Source organism: Liolophura sinensis, chromosome 6 (genome assembly GCF_032854445.1).
Source record: "Liolophura sinensis isolate JHLJ2023 chromosome 6, CUHK_Ljap_v2, whole genome shotgun sequence".
Classification (NCBI taxonomy): Eukaryota; Metazoa; Mollusca; class Polyplacophora; order Chitonida; family Chitonidae; genus Liolophura; species Liolophura sinensis.
In genome coordinates this window covers 62,967,299-62,987,099 of record NC_088300.1, presented here as the reverse complement: position 1 = coordinate 62,987,099, position 19,801 = coordinate 62,967,299, and the positions used below count along the sequence as shown (strand labels likewise).

At 38.7% G+C, this 19,801-nt stretch overlaps 1 protein-coding gene across 3 annotated transcripts in view; it reads right to left on the bottom strand.

Moving 5' to 3' along the window:
- Window positions 1-367: 367 nt before the first annotated feature.
- LOC135467925 (ephrin-A3-like) overlaps window positions 368-19,801 on the bottom strand; it is a 153,041-nt gene continuing 133,607 nt past the window's right edge. For 2 of the 3 annotated variants that reach the window (XM_064745856.1, XM_064745854.1), the window contains exons 2-6: window positions 4,814-4,937; window positions 4,206-4,377; window positions 3,751-3,870; window positions 3,270-3,422; window positions 368-3,074 (exon numbers count right to left, since the gene is read on the bottom strand). In XM_064745856.1, the coding sequence (XP_064601926.1) occupies window positions 2,899-3,074; window positions 3,270-3,422; window positions 3,751-3,870; window positions 4,206-4,377; window positions 4,814-4,937 (745 nt within the window). In that variant the 3' untranslated portion in view covers window positions 368-2,898. The remainder of the gene's footprint in view (window positions 3,075-3,269; window positions 3,423-3,750; window positions 3,871-4,205; window positions 4,378-4,813; window positions 4,938-19,801) is intronic. The other variant, XM_064745855.1, reaches the window with a different exon arrangement.

The following is a 19,801-nucleotide window of genomic DNA, read 5'->3' as shown; positions in this document are numbered from 1 at the left end:
TTCTTAAAGCACTACTCACATGCATCCAAGGATCAAACAACTTTCAGTAACAGAGATAAATACATGATCTTGGGCAATTAAATCTTACAAAATGATTGACCAAATGTTATTTTTATTCTCGTAGATGATACCATATAATAGAGACAAAAGAGAATTCTTTGTAACATTTCTCCCTAGATCTGCCCCTGGATGAAGTCTAGAATACATGTGTAAACCCTGTCAGTCTATTAGTTGTTTTAACAGTGTAACCCCCATATCACAATGCTTAAGGCAATGGTACCCTCAAAATATCCCAAACATTAACAAATTCAGTTCCTTGTCAGGTCAAAAAAAAAAAAAAAAAAAAAAAAAACATAAAGAAACGGCAACATTAGGTGAAGAGACATTAACAAATAACAACTTTGATCTAATTTTGTAACAAAATCCCCCAAAAAAGACAAAAAATTAATATCAGTCGAATGTGTAAGCAATAATTAATAAAGATACTGCTTCACATACTGTCCATATAATGTGAATTTAAATTATTTTTGAATTTAATAGTTTTTCTAGAAATTATGATGTGAAATTAGCAGGTGTATTGGCCTCAATAATTCTGCACTTTGTCCATGAGTTATGAATAAACAAAGCTAATGTTAACTCTGACCAGCGCTTAAAATACTAATCATTTTTCTTTTTTTTTTTCTTTGTTCAAAATACACTCATAAACATAAATGTTCAAATACAAATGCCACATGTGATATCAGCTGTTAAATTGAGACGAGACAATATCCAAAATGGGAAGAGAAAATCCTGCTGATGAGAAATATGGAAACATTTAACAGAAAGAAATGAGAAGTACATGTGTCCTAATCAAACAGCACACAGTTTTCCTTCGTCTCTTCACACAAATAAAAATATAAAAAAAAAAACAAGAAAAAAATTGTTAATTTTAAAGTTAGTCATTTTAAAGCCATGTTGGGAAAATGATCAATCATTTTCAAAGCATTCTCTAGCTAAGTCTATGTGAACTCAACTAAAAGCAACCATTAATTAAATATGGAATTCTACCATCTCAATGCACAGCTCATAGCCATTTATAATATTTACATCTTACATGTATAAAGTGGTAGAAAATACTGAACTGTGCTGTTTTTTTATCTGTCAACTGTGGTACATTTTTTTTTTATACATAAATAGCTTTCATATTTACATATTAGCTTGCTGTAAGCACAAGAGATATTATTTCATAATAGAAAACAATCAGTTTATTTTTCACAAAATTATTTACATCGCTACAAAAAGCTATTAATTCTTTACAAGACTCTAAAGGTCCCTTTGAATTATTCTTATGTGCAGCACTTTCCATCACAATTACTTGTGATTTCAGCAATGAAAGAAATTTAGACTTGGTTTCTTTTTTCCCATTCTGGATCTGTTTCAAGCCATGCAGTTTTATATTCATACTCTAGTTGATGATTTCATTTTCGTATCATGATATTTTAACTTAAATATTCTGCAAAATCCTAAGATAATGATATTATGCTACACTTTCAAGTAAATTAGACCTTTGTCCTTTAAACCTTTATAATTCTGGTGCAACTGAAACTCAAAATGAAGCATAGGATAATATATCTGTCCATGAAACATAGAATTTTACATGGGCAAGGTTTGAATAGTGTCTGGAAAAAATGCATGCATGGAATTTCTTTTCTAAATACATTGGTGATTATAATGTATATTTTCACCGCAGCACTAGTCCACTAATATCGAGACAAGCATCACCAAAGATGTTAATTTTGATTCTGAAATATTTGTGACTTTCATAAAATATGTGATGAGCTTTAATACATTAATATTGATAACCACTGAGATGATTCTGTACAAGGTTTGAACCATCATGGCCGCTGACGTTATCAGCTTTGGCCTGATATGGAATGACTCTTATGACATCACAGGTCACATGACCATCTTCCACCAATCATAGACGCCCCCTGTGGTGTCTATTTATCGCAAACCCACTGCTGTTGGAGTGTATTTCAACAGTCACATGACAAAGTCCAAGCAGTATACATCCTACTACTTCATACAATCGCCATTATACTAACCACAACTTCTTTAACCTTGAAAAATCACAGAATGCTGATGTTGAAGAAACTGACACCTCAAGAGTTCACAAGTCAGTTTCAGCATTTCTATTTACATAAACAACTCTTGTTGACCTTAGTTCAATTCTGTATCCATGTTGGAGTCTCCTGTAGGTCTGTTGATGTGTTCATATGTCACTGTCCTCTGTGAGGAGAATTCAAGAGACCTGCACGGTTTCCGCTATCACCAGCATAATGCCTTATTCACAACTGAAGTCTATATTCTCAGAGCACACAAATGTTATATGCATCTTATATGCATGTTTTCTGCACTCGTTGGAAAGGATCCATCACTGGATGTCAAATCAAGCAGACTCCGTTTGTCTGGAAGTGATGGATGGCAGTGGTAGTTGTCATGGCAACGACCGATTATGTCCTGCATGTAAAGAGGGCCAAAATCCATCCACAAGATGTCTGCCCTTCCACTTCCTGTTAGGACTGCTCACCCACTGATCCCTTTTTATGTTGTTGGTTTTGTTTTCACAGCTTATCATGTGCCGGATTATTGGGGACACCACTGACCAGTCAACAACAAGATAACTTCTAGTCCAGTTAACAAAGCAGTGATATCTTGAGCTCTTTGGTAGCAACCAATCAGCTACCACTATGGTTCATGGATCACATCGGATTGGTCCGTACCACTGACCAATCAGGGACCAACTATCATGGAGTGAAGCAATTATTCTCCAATACGCTGGTGAGTGGCAAAGCCAGTTTGAAAGCAACAGTAGGAATTGTTAAGTTTAAAATAATTCACCTAAAGTGTCTATGAGCACTACCTAAAGAGGCAGAACAGAACAAGAAATGTCAATAAAGCTCGGTTGATTTGTGATGACGATGTTTTGCTGTTTATCATAGCTGAATTTTCGCCTGCCATATCACTTATGGTATCAGAGTTGACCTTATTTTCAAGCTTCTGTCTCTTGAACTCATCATCTCTTGTTTTATAGTCTGAAAAAGAATGAAAATATGTACAGTAAGCAAAACTGTTACATTTACGGTAGAGTTGCAAGACTATAAACTAGTCATTATCAAACTGGTTTGTAGCCTACCAGTGTGTTTGACACTACCTTAATGGAATAATATATAAGCTTGTTTAAAATCAATATTGTAAGTTATTTAATTTTAACACAATTCTCAATTTACCTGGCTCTGTTGGTTTTTTCGTTGTTGTTGTTGGCGGTGGAGGTGGGGGCCTGGTTGTGGTTGTGGGTCGTGGTGTGGTTCTTCGCGTGGTTCGTGGAGTGGTTCTAACTGATGGTACATTGGGGTTCACATCTGGATGAGAAGTGACACCTGCTAACAAAGAACATGTATAAAATTAACATCCAACAAGTATGAAATTTTGAGAAGAAGAAAACTGAAATGACCAAAGTAAGAACATATATACATACATGAACATGAAAAATTAAATCAAAATGTATATTAAAAATCTGCTTAAAATTAAACCCTCTCTATTCATAGAAAAATGAGGCTGTTCCCAAAAAATAACACTTTCAAAACCTCAACAAGTGCGCTAGAAACAAAGAAAGAAATAAAAACAACATAACTGTACTTTATGCCGCTGCACATCTGGTCAAAAGCTTTTGCTGAACTTTGGAAATTATGAATAAGTTGGAAGACTTACGTATTGTTTTTGTGGTTTTCGTGGAATCACAGCAAACTCTGAGCATCATCTTCATGCCCTGGTGTGTACACGCCCCTTCTACTTGATTGGCTAAACCTGCCTTCCGACCAGTTGATGTGGCTGATAAAAAAAAGAACATCACAGTAAATATAGGTGTAGATGTATTTGGTATTTTAAAGAACATTAGGTAACTGAAAACTATCAACCACAGTTTTCACTTCATGTATGATATGATTTTTCTTCAATGACAAGAAGAGTCGTAGAAAACTAAACATTTTGATGCCCCTAAAAGTGCATTTGGAGACGTAAATAAATGTACAAATTACTTTTGTTGCTTGAACAAGACTATAAACTCCCCAGGCCTCCGTCTCTGAAAAGCTTACGTCCATGAATCCCACCACCATACACAGTTTGCTGACAGACCAATCGGTCTAAGAATACAAATGAATACTTACATATAAAATAGTAAGTATGACCTGACTCGAAATCTGGCATACTGGGAATTCCCCCGAAAGACTGGATATACAATGTGAAGATTCTGTTTTGTGTTGGTTCGGAACAGTTGACAATCAAACGAGCTTCAGTTCTGTTGTAAATTGTACAGGCTTCATACTCAGATTTTTTAACCTGAAAAATAAAGGTAATCATTCATGAAATAAACACACAAGAAAAACAACACATTATACTGATTCATTGATTGATTGGTTCTTGCTTAATGCCCTTGTCAAGAATTTTTTACTTTATATACGATGGTGGTAAGTTTTATTGATAGAGGAGACTGACATAAACCACCAACCTTTGGCAAGTTACTGATGAACTTGCTCTCATGTGACATACATATACAGCTTTGCACACCATATTGAATTGGTTAAAAAAAGGTCTCGATCTCAGTAAATGATAGACTTCTCAATATCTACAAGAGCATGGTGGACTGCTTACAAACTGTCCCCAAGGTGCCATCAACAACGACGGTTATAGGGGTAATACACAAATTCCCATTCAGAGCCTGGGTTTGAACTCGCACTATGCTGTGCTCTTACTGATCAAGTTTAATTACACTCACCATATAAACAATATAGTATTCTCGTAGATATTCCGGCGTGTTTTCATTGTACTTAGGACAGACAATTTCTAACATGTCGTTGTTGTTGACATCTATCACATGGTCATTGTTGCTGATTAAAAACCTACAAACAACAAAAGAAAAGCACATGTTGAGTGATTATGATAATTAAGTGGAGCAATGATTAGACGCATATTTATCCACAATTCACACAAAACCATTAACAGCTGAATCAATCATTTATTTCATAAATAGCATAAAAAAGCACACTCATGGGATTTTGATACCAGTATCAGCTAATTAGACTAAATTAAAGCTATCTAATGACTTTCCTCTCAGTGAACAGCCTTATGTAACTATCTACTGATTATAAGATCTCCTCAGATGATAAAATTCTAAAGGAGGCACATGTGTGCACCATCTTTCGAAGTAGTTGAACAAATTACAGTCATTAAGAGTATATAATAATGCTTTGTGTTAAGAGCAGTATATCAAATATATATATATATGAACTTCAGCATTAGCATATTCATAACTGACTTATTAATCAAGTAGATACATATATAGCTTATGCAAATCAGAGGTGTATTTAGCCATGTAAATAGACCAGTGCTGAAGGGAATGCGAACTACAAAGGTTAACGGAATTATTTTACAACGGGGCTAAATCGGACAGCTGTGTTCTCCATTATGCCTCCGTCCCTGGACAAATACCCAGGAAATTAAAAATGGGGACAAAATCACAGGGAACCATTGTGGTTATTTGATTAACTTATTCCACACTTGGTCAGTGGATTAAGGTGTTGGTAGTGGACGTGGTCAGTGGTCAAACCAGTCAACGTTTGATGTAGCGAGTCAATGGTCACGATGAGAGCGAACATGGGAAATGCCTACAAACTCATCCCATATCCAACACCGCAGGCAATACCAGATTCAATTTCACACCAGTGCAAGTGACGGCTAACGCTGTTTGAAACCCGCCTGATTGCATTTTGCCGTAGACCATGTATCGAACGGGGCCCCTTACCCCAGTAATCAATAGTAATACTTCATCCTATCAATTCTCCATTCAGAGGTTTTATACCCATTCCCTGGTGAACAAAGGAAGTTTACACATGTATGAGAGGGGCAAAACCTCTGCTCAAATTCTGCCACTTACACAACTCAATACTACTGGAGCCTCCTTTTGCACATGGGAAAAAAATCCTCGTCTCTAGAGCCAGTTAGAAAATAATCTGTATTTACCCAAAAATCGCCTTGAGCAAGACAGCACAATAAAATCTACCGATAATGAAATTTTCATTCCGATGACCTCAAATAACCCTCAGTTTCTGCTTGATTTGTGCAATGAAGCTAAAATCTAATCTTTCTTTTTAATTTCTCCACAGAACTTACATCGCTGTTTTCACGCAGAAGCACAATCTGTAAGACTCTGCAACAGCTGGTAATTGCAACTGGAGAAACGAAGCAACTCCATCTGGTCAATATAACCCTGTTCACCTTCCTGGCATGTAATTCACTGATAATTACCAATCAGAAGTGCCCTGTCTATCAACTTCAATGGCAGGGCCTCAAAAATCATTTCTTCTCTGCACTGGGGGAAACTTGGTCAAAAAAAAAAACAGTCCCAAAGAATTTGAAATTGAAGAGCTGTCAGAAGACGAAGCCCTCTCCCGGTGACAACCTCTGGATTCCATTGAGAATATTTTGCCTGAAGAGGGTAAAAACATTTGGAGGCGATGCTACAAGATGCACTTGAGTCGTCCGCTCTGTACATATCAGAGAAACCCGTTAAAGGCACTCAATCGTGCCAATTTCCATGATAGACTCCCTATTTCTAAATATTGTTTCAAGACTCTGAGTCAACAGAGCTTCCCTAAAGTAACCATCCAATCCTGTACACTGTTTCTCATTTTTTCTGTTTTTCTCATTCTTATTACTTTTCTTCACATCTGTTGTAAAGAGCTGAATATTCCAAATCAACAGCCTTACAAGGTTAGTCTGCATTCTTAATGAACACACCGATCAGAGAGAGAGAAAAAAAACACTTCAGCACAATCCTGACTTCTTGACATGGAAATGCACATTCTTATAGAATTTCCCAAAAAATCAAATCCCAGCACACCTATGCCTGTGCAAACCATCCTTTTTTTTGAACATACTGAATAAACAATGGCTGCTAATAAATTCATCGACACAAGGTTCGTTTTAGAGTGGCAATGAAAATCAGAAATTTATTCAGATCGGAAATCTCCCAGCTGAACTAACAAGTGCTGCCATCTGCTGGCAGGATCTTGGCCGACTCGCGAATCTCTTTTGTCACTGTAGATAAGTGATTATTCTCACACATCTGACAATGAAATAGGCGCTGCACAATCAATAATGCTGATAGAGAGTTAATATCAGCTTGTTGAGCACGAGCTGCTCTTAGTCTTTGTGCGTGTAATGATATATGTGCAGTATCTAGCTAAAATGAAAGCATTCTACAGTCATGTTCACACATCGTCAGATCGATTAAACTCTGTTTCACTCAAAAGACAAAAAAAATAAATGAGGTAGCGGATGTATCAAGTTCATTCTCTGCTACAATCCACTTCACCTATTTCCTTGTTCAACAAAAGCCTTCAGTAACTAAACTTCACATTTGGCTTAAAACTGGCAAAATTAGCAGAGAGATGTAGAGCTGCTCTGAACTTCATAACAGATTGAAGTGAAATTTGACATCTGATTCTGAGTATGCATTATAAGTTATTTAAATATCCTCCAAATGAAACACACGTATATGTATGGGGTTTTAGTAACGACAATTCACTGACAATGACACGATGTGTATATCTGTAAAAATCCAGCTACAAAGCCAACATCATCCATTACAGCCATTTGTTCATGGAGGCTTTTAACACACGGGCGGAAGGTGATCTCATTAAACCATGTGACACTTGGGCTAGAATCTGAGACTTGACACCCAGTCATTATACCCTGTGTGCTTGTGGGGTGGATGACAGTATAAGTGTCATCTAGCCCACCACCCATGGGGCATGGAGCTTACATAATGTCCCTGTAAACCCCAAAGAAATGGGGGTCCTCTGCATAATCACACCTTATTGTAAAAATTTAGGCTTGTTTGTCCACTGTCCCTATGTCTCTGTGTGGAGGTAATGAAGCCCACCTGTGCCCCTTGACCGTAGCTGGACCAGACAGGTACCAAAACCCAGAATAAAGGAACTTTAGTGTCCACAGGGCCATTTTAGTTGAGGGCAGAACAAAACTCCTTGACTCACGCCTATTCCAGTTTGTTGTAGAGATCAGACAATGTGTGTGTGGCTATCAGTCACATCTACAAGCCTTTTGCCATTGTGGGTGAAAATAAACACTTAGCCCTGGTATTATCAGTCTCACATGTCTTGGGCCAACAGGCTGACCAGGCAGCTGACCCACTACAAATATGCTGACCACTCTTTCAAAGTGTTCTTATCTGAACATCTTCTTTATTTGATCTTCTCCCTCAACATAAGTATGTCCAGTCCATCACTTTCTTTTTTTTTGTCTTGGTCAAGATAGAATGACATGTGTTGTACATTTAACCTCAGGCAAAATAATTGACCACAGCTGACAAAAAGAGGGCACATTTTATACCCTGTAAACAATCAAAATGTCTAAAGATAAAATAAAGTTTCTTCAGATTTGAACACTTGATAATCAAAAACCTGGATATATCTAATCTGACTGTCCGTACCATAAAACCTAACAGCCTAGAAGACTTACATGCTTTAAACTCAACACCAAATAATGTAAGACTTAAGTAAAAGAAAAAAAACAAATCCTTTCATCAATTGAAGGTGTCTAGGATACTGTCTTCATTAAAGAAAATAACAAATATTTGGGCCCATTAGCCTAGCATGGAAGTGTGAAGAGAGGAGATAAGGCTGTACTGAGAGTCAGGGGCTCCCTGGTCACATAATAAACATCCTCTGATGATTACTCAGCAGGGTGGGTCACAGGTACCCAGGGGAGTTCAGGGCTTAGTTAGGCACCCAGTATCCAGGGAGTGGGGAGGGAGGAAACAGTGCTTCTGCAGACATGCTGAGACAAATTAACTCAAACATTCTTCTAGAAGAGAAATAAATAACCTGTTTTGAGTGGTTTAAAAGCAACATTTTCTTTACCCTATCAAATTCACCAGAGGCTCAGAGCACCCTAGGGAATGGAACACTTACAACTTGTTGGTGCAACGGCGCCAAACATGCGCTATGGAATCACTGAGACAGAAAAACAACAGCGTGCACGCATCAATCATTTACTAAAATTGACGAGCCTTCATACAGACCATGTAATTAAGGTAAACGCCAGGTGCGCATGCTAACACGGAACGCTGAAAAAACGTTTTAATTCCTGACAGATTCTATCAGTGGAATTGCAGGGCAAAAAATTCTCCAGACACCCTAAGTTGCTTAATTATTAACGACTTCCATTAGACAATTAAACACATTCTCATCCTGGCTGATGTGGATAGAATGGCCACCTACTCATTAATACCCTAATATCACACCCTCACTCATGAAGCCCTGCAACTTTTCCATTCTCATGTTTCACACGATCTTACAAAACCTCAAATTTCACTTCTGATTCATTGGTAACTGTCAAATTATATGTACTTAATCCACCTGGTGGTCAATTCTGATTTAAATTTTAAGAGATTAGAAATTTTTATAATACAAGGACCCATACCACACAAATGTGAAGTTCAAGTTTTCAGTTACACTGATTTAGAAAATATGCCATATGTGGATTTTATGGAACTGTATAAAGATGAACTAGATTAGTGGGCAAACTCAATAACTTAAATGGTGTGGTAATTACATAAAAGCATCTGGCCACAATGTAATTATTTTAAACCCAATGAGCCTAATTTCTTTCACACATAGGAGTAGCTGATAACGGAATGAAAGAACACGTTTTAATTTTGCAAATGTATTTTTAGTAGGCAACCACTTATGACCATATGATTAACACAGGCCCACCAAGTGATATGAGATGCACAGAATAAAAAATATGTTTTCTTCTATATGTTTACAACATTCTTATCCCATATATCTTAGGATAAAATATCCTATAACCGTAATACAAACAAGGCAAAAAAGAATAGTTGCTATGGTTTCCAGGGTTACTGCTGTCACCATAGAAACAGAAAAAGACAGATTTTTTCCCCCTTTTTTTTATAAGGTCACAATGGGATTGCAATTTATTTTATTTGCTACTCATCTTATTGTATTTGTCAATGTGTATGAATGTCTAACAGATGATCATTGCAATGAGAATGCTCTGTGACAACAACAGCTAGATACTGGAGGTGAAAAAAGCCACAGATCTTCTGTGTAACGGACAACTTCTGACAGCTTATGACGATCGTCTCCATATGACTGGCCAGGCAAAAGAATTGCTTTATCAGAAGTAAGACTGTGGCTCGCTTTATTACACAAAGGCAGACACAGCACAGCTAAGCCACAGTGTGGTTCCCCCATACTACCATACAGGGCTTCACCAAAATTGCTTTGTCGGAGCGCTGGGCTTCCTTACATCAATATCTATCACCAAATCCATCATGGCTGCCATTATCACCAGCAGCCTGCACACTTGCTAACCTGTCAAATTTCGGCTCAGATTTGTCACTGGCTGCCATAAATATCACTTATAGTCCCAAAATAATTACATACACGTGTTTCAAAAGACTACAGTTTTTACATGGGTAGTCAACCTTTGTAGTTAACAAGGCCACCACTAGAGTCAGGACATGCAACATGAAGGTACTGAACTGATTCAAGTTTAATGCAGAGCTACAGGCATTATGCACCCATGAAAGAACATAGGCGTTAGCTAAAACTCATCAGGGGCTTCACCTTTACTGCTCTTGTCTCCTGCTGCTTCTAGAGTCATTGTGCCTGTAAAGACACCTGACTAGGTAAAAGTTCCCCTTTGTTGGCCTTCTCTCTTTCACATTTTACCCAGAGAATGTAAACTCCTACCTAGCATGAGTATATTAAACTCAGTGGTGTATATAATACGGAAAAAAAAAAAAGTACAAAATGTCACAAGGTGCCATACAGAGTCAGACACAAAGTACAACCCTGCCTGACCTCAATTTGTCCTTCACAAATCAATTCGCTGGACAGCCAGTTTTGTTGGTCAAGCCCCCACTCAATCAATTTCATGTAAAGTTCAACATCAAAGTGTTATTAATATTAAGCAAGCAAGCCCCTTTCAACAAGAATGTCAGCTTTAAATTGCCTGGTAAATTTGCCTCTTGTCATGCTTTGCTGTGTGTATGCTTGGAGACACAGGCTATCCCCTAGCAATGCTACACTGTAAAGGAGAGAGAACCCAAGTGTTTACATTAGGCACACATATATTACATTGATGTATTTATTCTTAGAGTGTGAAGTGTTTATAATACTTCCACTCAGTTTTGAAATATCATCCATTGGTGTTTACACCACAATTAAACAGAGATATAAAATCTGGGAGAAATGACCCTATATAATTGCTGGTACAGGTTGAGGTTATGTTAGGTTTCTTACTCAGAATGGTTTAATATTTCACTTCATTTACACAGATCATCTTACTCACTTGTGGACATGAAAGGAAAAAAAAAATTCACTTGTCATTCTTATTTAACACGCATATGAATGCAGGCTTCAGACACACCCAAGGTAACTGTTGTACAGGCAGACTCATACAGGACAAATATTCAAACGTCCATTCAGGTTAATAACTAGATTACGGCCTTGGTCATGAACTTCTTAAGAAATTAGTCAATTGTGGTAACCGATTCACCTCATCTGCTCCTAATTATCTGAGACATTAAATCAGGTGATATACCTTATTTCAGACAAATATTTACACAATGTCTGGACTATGCTTTAGTAAATTAGCTAATGTTTGTTCATGGAGGTTTTAAGGGTGGCCGTAACCCCAAAGATGTGGGTAGTTAGTGGAGAGGAATGTGACTGATACCTTTAACACAACAGTCAGCGGGCAGAGCTAAGCCATTTGGCTGTGTGTCTAGTAAACTAACCCCATCCTGGCATAGACAGGAGAAATAGCAAGAGCGCAGCAACAGACAGTCTACAGATACACCATGATATAAAACATAAAGCTCCTCAAGTCAGCCAGATTTACAAACCTAACACATCAACTTTAATTTGAAGAAGTTGACTATCAGCGAAATCACAAATACATCTGAGACAGTCACAGTTTATGTCGCGTTTAAACAGCATCCAGTATGTAAATTTATTCTATGAATATTATAAATTTGACACGTACATTTTGCAAAAGTTTTCTTTTTTGTGTTCTGTTTAATAAGCTATTTAAATGTATTGGAATTTTTACTGTGTAATCATCCCAATAATCTATGCAAGTTAGTATGCCTTTTTTTTTGGCAGTGTGCCAAGGTCATCAACTCATCATCATGACTTCTGATGATGATAAGGTAATACAGTGTGATACAGACTGATAGACCACAAGTCAATGCTTAATTCAATGTCTAAACCACAGCTCCAGACACTCACTCAAATCTCGAAAATCAGCATAATCTCAATGACTGCTTCAGCCAGGAAGATCGTAATCTAGGATGTCTGAAATGAAAGCTGCTGTTTGATGGAGTTACTATAGTTATGTATACTGCATTATTCCATCTTAACTGTACATGTGTCATAGAAATATGTGAGGTCAGTTTGGGTGAGATACATCACCTACATCCTATGGGAAATTAAATGTAATCAATATCACACAAATCTTTTTTGAAGTTTTTTTTTCTGTCTTACAAGCAGTGCGACCTACACCTGATCTGACTAGTTGATTAGTTTTCATACCAGGTAAGTCAGGTAAAAATAAGAGGCAGACTAACACCGCATGACTCAACAATGCAGCTCAGCTGTGTCCCCCAATCTACACACAGGATTTTTGCCACATTGATTTTCAGTAAAACTCAGTCATGCATGCAAAGTTATTCAAATTTCTTTGTCTCCAGCGATGAGTAGAATAAATGAATACTGTAACATGTTAGACATCTAGAACTGTTCATGTGTGTTCAAGCATTAGAAAAAGTGTGCTAAGTTACGGGAAAATATATAACTGCAGATGTAAAAATACATAACTTGTGTAAGGCTTTATTCTTACAATTGTACTGTGTGCTTATCAGAATTGTACGGGTGTGCATTTAGGAGAATATGTTTCCGTTGCAGAAAAACATTACTTCCGGAGAAGTATGAATGAGTCAACAATGCAGATGACAAACCCAAAACAAAAATAAAAAGACTAGAGAATGAAAAGGAAATTCAATGTGAGCTAAAATGAGAGAGTTAAACTGTCATCCCTTGCACATAAAGGCATTCAAGACTTTCCTGTTTTGCAAGAGGAAGTTAGTCCGTGGCTTAGCAGTTCATTGACAATTATGTTAATCATGAGGTACAACTAAGGACACGGTCACTAAGGGAGTCAACAAAAAACAGACCAATGGTTTTCCGTGGGTAAAGGTGCTGAAGCAGACCTCAAGACTTTACAGGGCAAAGCCACTGGCTTAGAAGATTACCCTAGGCCACTGTCAAGATCAAAATAAACTCTCATCAAAGCTGCCACAAAGAAAATATTTGCAGCAGCAAAAGGCGGTATGATGCAGAAGATAGCACTAGGAATCAAAATAGAAGAGGACATTCCTCTAGTGACTTTCAGCCTCATGCTAATATTTTGTCTGCATAGCTAGGGGTTACACGGACAACCCTTCCACACTCGGGAGGCCAGGAATTTTCTCACCCTTCTGCCATGCTTGGCAAAAAATTGTTAGGGCCTATGGAACACTGGAGTTAAGTAGCCAATGAATTCACAACATTGTCATTTCTGGGTGCCAAATGAGTGCCATCTGGCAATGGACAAGCAGTAGAGTGCAGACTGGCAGGCCACTGGCCAGTATGGGACGTATTGATGATGATGATGTTGGTGGTGGTGCCATCGGGTGTTCACCATCCTAGATACAGTGCCTGTGACAAATGGATTTCTAACAGATACCATCACTGATCAGCCGGCAGTGATCACAATCTTTTAGTCCCTTCACCTTGTGCCGATAGTGTTTCCTTAACCCTTGTCTTGGTCTAGCCCCTCTTAACCTCGGCAAAATTACCTCAAACCGTTTGAGCGGGTATAAAAAGCGGTCGCTAACTCATCGACCTGCTGCATTTGTATGCATACAAGTGTGTAACGGTGTGATTTCTTGGCGGAAACAGAACCCGAGTGCAGAGAAAAATAGGCAATTTGTGGAAGCAACAGTGCCCAGGACTATTACCCAAGGTATCTAAACTGATCATTAGTGTTGCCGTGGGAGATCGCTGAGTGACAAGTGGAAGACCTCTGTAGCTTAACCGTCAATCGCGGAGAAAGCATGATATCATCTACATGTCAGCGCATCCTCCCCAGATGTGGCGCGCAAACACTCGTTGGACCCAGGCTGTTTGTGTTTACCAGCATTCTGTCCATACCCACTGCCATGTGACTCCAATTAGCCTTCCACAATATTTGACAGGCATTAGCCTCGCACAAAAAAATATGCCACGGATGACAAGCACGGGTCCCCAGGATCAGATATCTACGACATGTTCGTTTCCTTAGGGACCAAATAAGATTAAATTCGTAACAGACCTCATCTACGGAATTAATCCTCATTGCAGAAAGACGATTTGTTTTCAGAATCCCCTACCTGTTCGTGAAATCCACCACAACAACAAGTTAAAGCCTCAGCTGTTTTTGGCAAATTCATTGTCTTTTCAAATCAGCAATTTTCTTGATTAGTAGCTTTGTCCTTCTACAATGCCACTGGATTTATTGATTTGATTGATGTTTTATGCCTTACTCAAGAACATTTCATTTATACAACGGCATCCAGCATTACGGTGGGTGGAAACCAGGCAGAGCCTGGGGGGAAACCCATGACCATCCGCAGGTTGCTGGCAGACCTTCCCATGTACGGCATGGGAGGAAGCCAGCCAACACTGCCATTGTAAACCAATGGTCTGCATCACAGGGCATATACTACCAAATAAGTAATTTCTATTTTCTGAGAATACAATTATCCACAATATACATTATACAAAAACTGTGTTCTGTTAGATTTAACAAAGGTTTGTCTCTTGTGTTGTAAACCTGTTCCCACCATAATATGGCTGAAATATTATGGAGTTATAAGCTATAATTCATTCATTCATTCGATCTATTTCCAGAGATCTATAAAAAGAACTTATGAACTGCTTTCTAATTCTAATAAACCTTTTTTTAGTTATCAGAAACACCATTTTCACTTTGTGTGGGCTGTCAAATCAAATCACACACAAATCTATCCTGCACTTAAAGACAAGTGACCAAGTCAAGATTACAACCTTCCCCTGAATGGCCATTTGACACTGTTTGGTTGACCAGGCTGGGGGCAACAGTTCAATTAATGACCTCTTTGGTAAATTTGCACAGCCTTTTTGGTGCACTTTGGTCAGATTTTGTGTCACCAGACAGAAAAAAAAGCACACACTCACTTTTCCAAACAATCCTTCCCTCCTACGCTATGATACTTCTTTTAGGGCCGCAACCATCTACGCTCTTGTTGCCATCTATATGTTTGATATCAAATTCTCGCTCAATCCATCTAAGTGTTGTTCACACACAGACATGTTTTTGCAGTGAAATTCTGCAGGCTTGGGGAGATCTAAGATCTTTGAAGTCAGGAGGAGGGCTCCGTGTTTTAGCTCAGGGAGATGAGAGACTAAGCAAAGAACAAGGACTTTTCATTATCTGAGGCCGGTTCAGCCAGTGCAAGGGCCTGTCTCAAGTGATCCTCAACAACCTACAGGGTAGCCACTTTCCAATACGTATCGGCAAAATGACACAAGCTATGAGCTGAAAACCAATATTGGAAATATCACATTGTTAAGCATAGGAATGTGCAAAGGGATGGAGTCCTTCGTAAGAGGCCAATGCCTTAGCACTTGTTGTTTGTATGGTGATAAATAGATCTTAAAAAAGCTTCACACCAGCGCAGCGACAAAGAGGTCATCCAGTGTTAGCCAATCAGCATGACCAAAATCAATTTCCGATCAAGGATCAATGAAGATCATTCGACCTCGTTATGACAAACACATGACCTCACCTACAGAGGCATTTTATTTACCTGTAGCTATTTGCAAAATTCTTTATTCTAACCACATTCAACTGAATCTGCATTAAATACTGGCTCCCATCTCCTCACAATAAGAGATCAATTAGGCTGGAAATTTGGAAAGATCAATTCATTTTGTGTCACAGTTCATGATCCTAATCGATGAAACTTCGTGAAAAACCTTGGGAACTGTCGAATAATCAATTGCTTCGAAGTCTTATTTCAATAACTGCTTATTGTGAAATGAGTCCCTCAACAAAAAGTTTTTGTGAAAAAAATTGTGAGGCCATAAATGCATGCATTCCTTAATGTCTCTTTCATCACATGTTCACCAGTCTGGATTAAAAAATGTGTTTGGTGAGACTGTTCATGGTTCAGACTAATGGTCATCACTAATGGTTTCCCAAGCGGATGTGTCAGGCCGACAGGTTGCATGACTTCAGTCAATTTCAGCATGTTTTTCAGACTTTACAGATTCTCTTTGATCAGGACGGTCGCTCACCTGATCTGTTTTAATGAATCTTTGGAGACGGCAAGCTGACCCACTCTACTTTTTTACGCTTATCAAAAATGGATGAGCACGTAACGACAGCCATGAAAGTAGCATTTAATCTGCCATGTATAAAAAAGAATTGATACTAATATCAAATTAAGCAAGTTTTTAGTAATCGATAAAACCCAAGGTGCACGACATCTGGGAATTAGTTTTAAGTAAATTGGTCTTCTGCGGAAATTCCAGTAAATTGATAAATGGCCACCATTAAGGGAACAAAAAAATCGCCTAGGCTTGAACCAGTAGTCTAGATTGTACTTTATTGTTTTGACTGGTTGTTAGTCCAATAACAGAGATGTCTGGATTAGATAAGACATAATGACTCTTGGACAAGAATTTATCGACGCAGATATACAGGAATAAGTAAAGGCTCCAGATGATTTTGGATAAGAGGTATAGTCAGGGAACCTGTAGATTCCAGACCTAACAAGAGTTGAGAGATGCTATGCTGCATGGGGCATACAACTGCAGTCTGATCTTCAATGATCGAGGAGAGTAACATGTCAAATGTGGGGATCATTTATCAGTTGAGTGACCCACAGCAGAGAATTGAAGGAATTTGTAGACTTGCAGATCCAGTTAGAAATCAATAGAGGTTGAGACAATGCGCATTCTTTTCTCAGCTAATGTCAAACGGAACAACAACAGCAAGGATATGCTGATGGCAATATGCAACCATGTATGCAAATGATTCTGAACTGGGGCAGTATATCAAGCCCAGATAGTGCCCCTCTTCATGTACTGAGTTTACCACCATTACAACTGATATGTTTTATTGAATTCCGTCTTCCACTTGAATCATTCTGTCCAATATGGCGGAGGTGTATTTTCTTAACATCGGGCTGCCTAATGACTAATCTGTCAACGGGGACGGGTCAATTAGGAGACTCACTCATGAGGTCTCTGGTCCAGAGATCGACAGTTACTCCAGCCACTGGATAATTGGGAGCTGATGTGCCAGTGAAGGAATCAGAGAGAATCCCAAAACATCCCAAATGCAATAAAGAAAAATGCTTGTGCCAGATGACTACATCTGAAGATCAGACCAGCCTGCAGAAAATTGAAACCAGTGCTCATGTCATTAAAGTGAACATCAGCGAACAACCATGTCACGGAATGCTTGAACTCCAGTCACCTTAAAATACCCCAAACCGGCAAATCAGAACACATTTCCTCAGCTTGTAGTGAGTTTTTAAAGAAATAATCCCAATAAGCAGGGGGCTGATTTCAACGCAATACAAAAAACGACACAAAAAGGTCTGCTGTTAATCAGACCACTGAATACCAGAACAAAAAAAACCTAGTAGCCAAGGATAAATTTGTTATCTTAGAAACAGTAGCCGCATTCTGTAAACCCATCGGCCTTCCACACAGTTCATAAACAAAAATAAATCAATGGCTTAGAGTGAAAGTGACTTGATCAACTTAAGACCCAATATTGACACTGACCACTGTTCTTTTTTTTCTCCTGACTAAGATAAATTAGTGAGGTAGATTTACCCAGAAACTGAGTCAACCAGCAGTCTGCACAGGTATGTGAGATACACAAGTAACACCTGAGCTAGACAACAGGATCCCTCAGGTATAGACATGTTAGATAAAGGGGCTACAAGGTTACAGCGACAGGTGTGCCAGGTGAAAACACAGCCGTTAAAATCACTAAACTGACGACGAGCCGTTATGTAATCAGTGTCTGTCCAGGAAAACATGGCCTTGTAAAACAACAGAGGTGTCATTTCTCAAAACATACTTCACACCTTTGAAAATATCATGCTAAAACTTACACCTTTTTTTCCTGTCTTTTTTGTTCTTCACTACACTGAATCAGCTGTTTCAATCTGTTGAATCTGTTTCAATCAGCTAATGTCTTTTTAAATATATATTTGTTAACGCAATCTTGGTTGCAGTTTAATCATGTATTTCATTATACTTACTGATGTTTTCACACATAGGCCTACACGTCACACTTCTTGATGATTTTTTGTGTACTCATGTCTGAGACAATGACCGAAAAACATGTAAAAGCTCAATATCCTTCCACAGAAAATCTTCAAAGTCAAGTTTAATACCATTTCATTCACTAACGTATCATGTTTCACTTCAAGACGCCTGTTTCTTGTCTTAACAAATGAGTTTGACAGGTTGAAGTTTTCTAGTTTCCTTCAGATCACCTGAAAATACAATTTTAAATACAAAGTTTTGAATTGTCTGACACATTATATTCTGTTGAAAAAATAATTTTTTGTTTGACGACATTAAAAAAGAAATATTAACTTTTGTTTGTGACATTATCACTGCACTTAGTGACATGACCTTGTGTGGTGAAGACTTTTAGTCCCTCCAGCCCTGAAGAGCTTGGCCAGGCGTCGCATGTCGCCAATGGCTGCCAGGTGTGTGGGATCGGTGCCCAGTCAAGACTTCCCCTCCAGATTTGAAAAACAACCGTCATTGTCGCTTGTTGTGCCACGTGCTGGAGTCACAAAGCTTTAGAGAGCCCAATATGTGTGTGCACGCATCATCACATAGCCCTCAGGTTATTAGCTACAGCTACACTTGCCTCCGAATCTCCAGCTCTTAGATTCTCACACCTCTGCGCTGTAAATACCTCCTAATCGGACAGCAGCATTAAATTCAGCTGCAGGGGCGTTTAGCCCTAAGGAGGGGGGGGGGGGGGGGGGGGGGGGGGAGTGAATTGTAAACCTGGAATGTTGGTGCCCAGCATTTCTTTGATTTATGGCAAGAATGTGCCCAGCAGTTGCAAACCCTCTGCTTGACCCAAGGGATGTTCTTTGTTGAATAGAACAGCTAAATATACAGACACATGTCCCATAAATATAAACCAATTCATAACCATCCTGGAACATCCAACCAGACTGGCCAGCTACATGTATATTTTTCATAAACGTTCAGACCACCCATCCCTGAGTCGGTGTAACGATGAATGACTGGTGCTTTAATTACACCTGAAGGTGCGTAAAGCATGCCAAGATGCCTGCGGCCATTTAGACAGCTCCGTAAAGTTTGGCTAAGCAGCCTTTATGTACAAGTATCAGCTGGACAAACCAAACAGCTACCCTAGCTTGCATGACCCAAAGGCAAATATTTCCACCAATTGTAGCCCATTTATACTGCATGCTGCAAAGTGCGTGACTCTCCAATCATTTGCGGTAAACAGCTTGAATCTGAGCAGCAAACAGTGACCTGATACAGGCTGCAGTAACTCCATGCTCCATCCAGCACTGCCA